Source organism: Siniperca chuatsi, linkage group LG15 (genome assembly GCF_020085105.1).
Source record: "Siniperca chuatsi isolate FFG_IHB_CAS linkage group LG15, ASM2008510v1, whole genome shotgun sequence".
NCBI lineage: Eukaryota > Metazoa > Chordata > Actinopteri > Centrarchiformes > Sinipercidae > Siniperca > Siniperca chuatsi.
In genome coordinates this window covers 21113533-21121091 of record NC_058056.1, presented here as the reverse complement: position 1 = coordinate 21121091, position 7559 = coordinate 21113533, and the positions used below count along the sequence as shown (strand labels likewise).

Sequence of the window (7559 nt, the reverse complement as noted above, 5' to 3'; positions counted from 1 at the left end):
TCTATGGTTTTAGTGTATGGGTATTTTGTTCTTATGTTCTAGTCAGTGTTGGATGATTCAGATGGGACCACTGTAATTTCCATAATTTAAAAGATTAATAAAATGAACCTTGAATATTTATACTTTGTGCATTTTGATTTTTAGGCATATCTCATATAATTGATAACACAGCTCTCTCTGTTTTAACCTTCCTCCATCCTCACTCAAAGACTGAAAGAGACTTGAAAAATGGAAATTTACCTCTATTTTCATAATCTGTTGATTAGTTTAAGAGGACTTTAAAATCATATGAACCTCCTTGAAAAAAATGTGCTTTTACTGTAATGGTCACTTCATTCTGCTCCATTATACTGTACCCGAATTAAATATAATATTAAAATGAGCACTTTAATAAAACAAAGAAGCTCAAAATTTGTGTATAATCATCGCTGATTACTTACTTTTAATAGAGGTTAACTGGATTCCTTATAACAGAGTTAACTACTAGTTTAGTAGTTTAATTCTTTCATTTCAGCACCCAATGGGATTCTTTCTGCACGTGCACTCGCAGACACAACACAAGCCTCTCCCACTGTCAGAAAAAAAAAGAAAAGTTTCAGTTGAACTATTTCCTCGGTGCTATAAATACAGGATGGAGCGCACATCTGCACTTCACAGCGAGTCGTGGTCAGTCAGAGCTAACAGGTGGGCCAGTCAGTACAGCTGCAGTCACACTTCATCCACAGGATACCTACCGTGTTTTCTCTCCGATAGATTAACACATACAGCTGCAACAAAATGCCAAAGTGCCCAAAGTGCCAGAAGGAAGTTTACTTCGGTAAGATTTGTTATCTTTATTTAAATTTTCCTCCAATTAGTTTTCCTTTTACATGCAAGAATATCACTTTCGTGCATGCGAACATTTCCTGGTTAATGAAAAGTAGCGGCTTTTCTGCACAAATGAGGAAACAGGAAGCTGAGTTTAACCAACAAACTGACAAGCACATGACTGCAAGCATGCATTTTTATATTATATATTATACGAATAAAATATAAAATTAACTGTTAAGAAGAAAAAGAAATAATGAATTGTGTGTTTTAGTATTTTTGGTAAGTATTCAGATCATTTACTTATGTAAAACTCGCAGTACCACTATGTAAAAATACAGAAGTAAGTCACAATTTTGTGGTTGGTCAAAGTGGAGCTAATTTTAACAGTTTTATGTACTTTTGGGTAGTTTAATAAATAATTAATCATATTACACACATATATACATATTTTGCATGTAAAATCATAATTTGCAAAGTAATCAGTAACTATTGTTGTGAAATAAATGTAGTGGAGTAAAATGTACAATATTCCGCTCTGAAATTTAATGTAATTTAAGTAGAAAGTAGCAGAAATTTGAAATACTTAAGTAAAGTACCTCAAAATTGTGCTCAAGTACAGTACTTGAGTAAATGTACTTGGTTACTTTCCACCACTGAGAATAATGATCCAAAAATATAATAGCATGACACTGACAGGGGCCATTCTGCACAATGAATACTTTTAAAACTGAAAGTACATTTTGTTACCAAAAGTCTGTATTTTTACTTGTAATGGAGTATTTTTTGCATTGCGGTACTGCTACTTTTACTTAGGTAAATGATCTGAATATGTCTTCCACCCCTGATGCATTAACAAATAAGCAGTACTCTAATGTTGTAGTTGGTTGAGGTGGAGCTACTTTTAACTGCTTTATGTACTTTTGGTTACTAGTATAATCTATAATGCATCATATTTTAGAAACTGCAGTTTTGGATGTAAAATGTTAATCTGAAGAGTAACTGTAGCTGTGAAATAAATGCAGCAGAGTAAAAAGCACAATATGTCCTATCTGAAATACAAATAGAAAGCAGCAGGAAATGGAAATGCTCAAGTAAAGAATAGTACTTGAGTAAATGTACTTAGTTACTTTACATCACTAGAGTTTTATCACTATTTTATTTGCTCACGTCAGTCTACCCTTTTAGCTGTTTATTTTTGTCTGCTTACAGTATATGTATTCATTTTTGCACATTAATGCTCAGTAGCCTTAAAAGGTCACTGCACTATGTAAGTTTTCTTGTTATCAAGTTACTTTGGAGTTTAAGATCTGTGCTCCCTGTAGAAATTGAATTGTCTTTCTTGATGACTGAGGAGCTACAGGAATAATAACTCGATGGAGCGGAGGAAGCAGGTTCCTTCTGTCCTGAAATACGGCTCCATCCCTCTAGAGCGATCTTGTAGGTCTGTCTCATGAGGATACCATCAAAGCAGTGAGCAATTACTGCATCGGGGGAGGAAAGGGACAGCTCCATTTTAGTTGTGTCTTAATCCATTTACCACATTGTCTGCAGCTCAGTAGTGCAACAGAGTAAATCTTCTTCGGAGAGACGCACAGAGGCCGAGGGCAATACAGAATACCAAAGCCAAGTCTTTGGTCTGTCAGTCAGATGAATTGACCATGAGACTGGGGAGCCATGCTTCCCATTCTTCCTTTTCATGGATAATCTTTCAACTTCTGGCCAAAACAAGCAAACTAATTTGTTTCAGCCACAACAACAACCGACCAATCTTTTTCTTTTCCATGCAGGAAGAGAGAAAATGCTCTTTTTCTAAAATATAGATGAGGGCCTGAAACAAAGCTTTGTATTCTTTATGTGGAAGCGTAGTCTCATTATTGTCCAAATCTGTCTGTATCAATTTCCCCCCAAAAACCTCCTCTATAAACTCGCTCCATGTCTCACGCCTTCACTCCGCAGTCTGTGATTGTCTCCATCACACCTCATTGCTCCACTCCCCCATCCTCTCCCTGTCTGTTTTGCTGCTCATCTGTCTTAATGTTTCAGATGGAAACAATCAGGCTACCGCTGCCTCACTGAATGATGAGGGGGAACTTGGTCCAATTCCAGATATACAAAGAGCAGAAGAAGAAAAAAAGTTAATACACTGCTGTTGCTTGAAACTACACGGCCACTGACATTAAATAAGCATTAGAAGCAAATAAACTAACATGTAGTGATGGACAAACCACAAACAGGCTTCTCCATGTGATCCCACAGGCAGCATTTATCTCTACAATTATCGAGTCTAAATAATGATTAATTACCATCAACCTTAAAACAATAGTTTGACATTTTGGAAAATACGTTTTACTTACTAATTAACATGTTATATGTTGTTTGTTTAATCCATACACAAATTAGATACAACATGTCATTTATTAATGAGCTTTAGTGCCAGTAGTTATCATCTTTGGACAGAGCCAGGCTATCTGTTTCCCCATGTTTCCAGTCTTCGTTTCTAACCTAAGTTAATCATCTCCTGGCTGAAGCTTCATATTTAGCATAGGCCTACAGACGTGAGAGTGGTATCCATCCTCTCATCTAACTCTCTACAAGAAAGCGAATAAGTAGCGTATTTCCCAAAATGTCAAACTATTCCTTTAATTAGTGAGATTAAGAGGTGTTGGTAGGCAGATTTTGTTACCTTTGGACAGAGCCAGGCTAGCTGTTTCCCTCTAAGCTAAGCAAAACTAACTACTGACAGATGTGAAAGTGATATCAATCTTCTCATTATACTTTCAGTAAGAAAGAAAATAAGCCAATTTCCCAAAATGTCGATGTATTCCTTTAAATATAAGGCTACAGCCAGCAGCTGGTTAGCACACAGACTGAAAACAGGGTGACCCAGCTAGCCTGGTTAGTCCTAGCTCGTCTGTCCGAAGGTAACAAAATCCATCTACTAGGGTTAGGGCAAAAAAAAAGAGAGATAAAACTTGTTCATTAATAAGCTGTAGAGGTGCTGGAAGGCAAATTTTGTTACATTTGGACAGGGCCAGCTAGCTGTTTCCCCCTGTTTCCAGTCTTTATGCTAAGCTAAGCTAACTGGCTGCTGTCTGTAGCTTCATATTTAGCGTACAGTCATGAGAGTGGTGTCAATCTTCTTGTCTAACTTTTGGCCAGAAAGAGAATAAGTGTATTGCCATTAATGTCTAACTATTTTCTTTAAAACTTTCAAGATTGTAACTGTATTTAAGGTCATTCACTCAACTCTAAATGCTTCAGACTGCATTCTTAGCCTCTTTTTTTAGCTTGACAAAGTGTTATACAACCTCTCCATGAATCTTTTTTGGGATGGAATGAAGCGATTAGTTGAACAGCCTTCCTCATAGTGTGTTTTTCCATTCAGATTTGAGTCTGTGTATTTTGGACTGCCTCCATAATGCTCCAGTCAGTGCCAGTTGATGCAGAGAGTAGATTGGATTATTCTTCTGTCTGTTACACGCCATATATTGTCATATCAGTTAAAATAAATAGCCTGTGCACAAAAGTATGCTTTATCAGATTCATATACAATCAAGAGTAAAACAACATACATGGGCGTCATCGCAACTGATCAGGATCGACTCTGAGCTCTACTTTAATTGTGAGACTCCCCTTCATTACTGCTTGGACAGGCAAGAGCCTACTGTTTGTTCAGTCCACTGGTTTGTTATTTGAAGCTAAGCACAGTAATTATTTTGGGTCAGGCTTTCGTTCCAAGCCCCACTACATTTTTATGAAATGTTTTCATGCCACTGGCCTGAGAGGCTGACCTCGCCCTGGAGAACTTTCCCTGTTTCCGCTGCCTGTTGCATAATCTCATGCCACATCAGGTTATTTTTAGGGAGGAAATATGTCATATCCTAATATTGTAGGAAGGTTTGGAGGCCAGTAGCTTCACCTGAAACCAGCATTTGTTCATACAGCTGCTGTCCTTCCTGACTTTCTTTTATGTTTTTAGAAAATCTGCAGATGTTAATCAAGTTTTGTGCTCCTCAGTTACGACGTGTTTGGTAGAAACAGCCTCACAACATGATAACACTTCTCCATTTTCAGCATTTCCTCTGCTTGCCCTCTCCGACCTTATGCATTCACTAAGCGAGAGCAAGTTTTCATCTTTGCATGTAGATTCTTGGCTCAAAATTCATCTAAATACATGTCCATCTCCTCCTTTAAAATTCTGAAACTCAAGACTGTCGGGTTGGGCTTCTCCCAAACCTATAACGTCATTGGTCTTTATCAGAGTTTACGAGGCAGAAGGAGGACAGATTCCTCAGGGACACTTTTACCCTCAAGCACCACACCCAATGTTCTCAAAGTTATCTGCAAAGACATGATCTTGTTGCTCTAGAACTGATATTGGGCCAAAATTCACTATTAGCTCATACTTTTGCTGAGATTCATTAACTGACCCGCAGACCTGATCCATGTGTGACCCTGTGACACTTCAGACTACAGTAGCTCTCTTTGTGGTGGAAGTTCAAGGCTGTGGTTATTAATTTTGTCTTTTGGTGTGTTTGGCAGCTGAGAGGGTGACATCACTGGGGAAGGACTGGCACAGGCCCTGTCTGAAGTGTGACAAGTGCAACAAGACGCTGTCAGCAGGCTCACATGCAGAGGTGAGACACCTGAAATACGTACAGTACATACAAGAATATCCTGTAATCTTTACTAATGCACACAGGGTTAGGGGTTTGATAGCACTTCATCGAATCTGAATCTCCAATCTGTTAATTAAACAGCAAAAGTTAATATTTAAGAAATAAACCTCAAAGACTGACATTCACTCAACTCAAGGTTTTACTAATCGTTTATATATTTATTACTTAGCTAATGACTACCTTAATGATTTGTGCTTTACTTGTGAGACTGAATAATAGATTTATTTTAATTTGAATACAACAAAATATGTCTTCAGCCATGGGTAGAGTGTGGCTTAAATAAATCCTATTCCATGCACTCAAATAGACGGTTGTAATGGGAAATCTTGAATAAATATGGGCTAATACATTATAAAAATACACCAACATGTACTGTATGGGCACTTGCTTTACAAGAGATTTGTTAGACTTGCACTCAAAATGGAGCCAGCTATTGGATATTGGATCCACCTACTATGACATCGCTCTGCTAGCTACTTCGACCCACAAGCTAACTGTCAAGGGCAGTTTTTTATGATGGGAGGGGTAAGCTTGTCGCCCCAAATCATAGTGATTAGACAAATGTATGTATACACTCCAGAGTTCAAGATGATTCATTAAAATATAAAATTTTACAGGAAGAGAAAAGAGAAAGATTTTGATATGAAGCACTTTTTTATCAATTAACACAGAGATACCAGCATTAGAACTTATTTCACTGTGTCTTTAAATGTACAGTTAATACAATCATATACATGTTTTTTTGTAGTTTTAACATATTTTGAGCATACTTTTCACAAACAAAGTTGCATAGAGATGTTTAGATTTTTTCAATACACTAGTGCTAATACATCTCTGCCTCTTACAGCATGAAGGCAAGCCATACTGTCACAACCCCTGCTACAGTGCAATGTTTGGACCTAAAGGTAAGCATGTTCTCCGTTAAATAATCCTTTTTACACAATGAATGAGCTGACTCTGACGTTCTTACACCTCTGTCACAATATCAAAACCTTTAGCTAAAAAGAACATTGCAAGATGTCTTAAGTGCCCCTGGCAGCCATTATAGCGAAGGCTCAGTCACCTTTGCTCGTAAAACTCTCAGCCAGGAACAACACCCATTGTGAGGAGGATGTTTTGTATTTGATTGTGTCTATGTGTAAACATCCTATCAAAGCACACACTGTCACCTGATAGGGTCACACACTCAATAAACCAGTCATTACATAACTGGTACCATTTTGTTAAACTGTTATCTTGAGTGAAAGAAGTAGTTGAAATTCTCTGAAATTTCCAAAGTAAAAGTCTTCCATGTCGTTCCATGTCACTGTCTTCATTTCCATTAATGTTACTGTTCACTGATGTAACACTTCCTGTCTCTTTCCTCTCAGGATTTGGACGTGGTGGATCCGAGAGCCACACATATAAATAATAGACAGGTAGCGAGCACACGTTCATCACTCATTCACCACATCATTTGCTTACATTTGTTCATCTCATACATTTTCATGCTATTTGTTAAGACAAACATAGACCTCGATTCTAAGCAAATCCATCCTTGTACTTTGCACTTTGTCTTATTTGTGTTTTCTCTGCTTTATCATCAGGTTCAGGCAGTAAAAAATGTTGCTTGGAAACTAGATCAAAGAAGCCAGCACGCTCAGAAGTCCAAATAAAAACCAGCCAACAAACTGTGTTCTAATTCAAAAGAAACATTTTGTATGCGTGTGTTTTTATTTTATATTTTTGATCTCTGTTTTCTGAAGATGATTGTGTATTCCCATGACATAGTAATGAAGTGGTTGTCCTCTAGTCTCTTCCTGTTATGAAGGTGGACATTCTGATTAAACTCTTTTTAAATTGTGTCATTCTTCATTTTTATTTTCCCTGCAGAGTCTCTGCATGAAACACCCTTGAGTTAGGGCAATTTCTTTGCCGATGACGACATTCAAGTCACTTGCATTTAGTGCCAATGTGTCTGGTCACTCTGTGTAATTGAATCTGCGTTTCCTAAGCCATTTAAACCGATGACAAATGGACATTTCTAAAACATATATGAATGCTTCACTTCTACTGATGTGAATGTGACTG

The 7559-nt window shown here is 37.4% G+C and overlaps 1 protein-coding gene across 1 annotated transcript; it reads left to right on the top strand.

Annotated features, from left to right (window-relative positions):
• The first annotated feature begins 634 nt into the window (after positions 1–634).
• On the top strand, positions 635–7332 carry crip1 (cysteine-rich protein 1). The gene is made up of 5 exons (XM_044167200.1): positions 635–817; positions 5353–5447; positions 6337–6394; positions 6860–6907; positions 7076–7332. The coding sequence occupies exons 1-4, from the start codon at positions 778–780 to the stop codon at positions 6898–6900; spliced, it is 234 nt and encodes a 77-aa protein (XP_044023135.1). The 5' UTR covers positions 635–777; the 3' UTR covers positions 6901–6907; positions 7076–7332.
• The last annotated feature ends 227 nt before the right edge of the window (positions 7333–7559 follow it).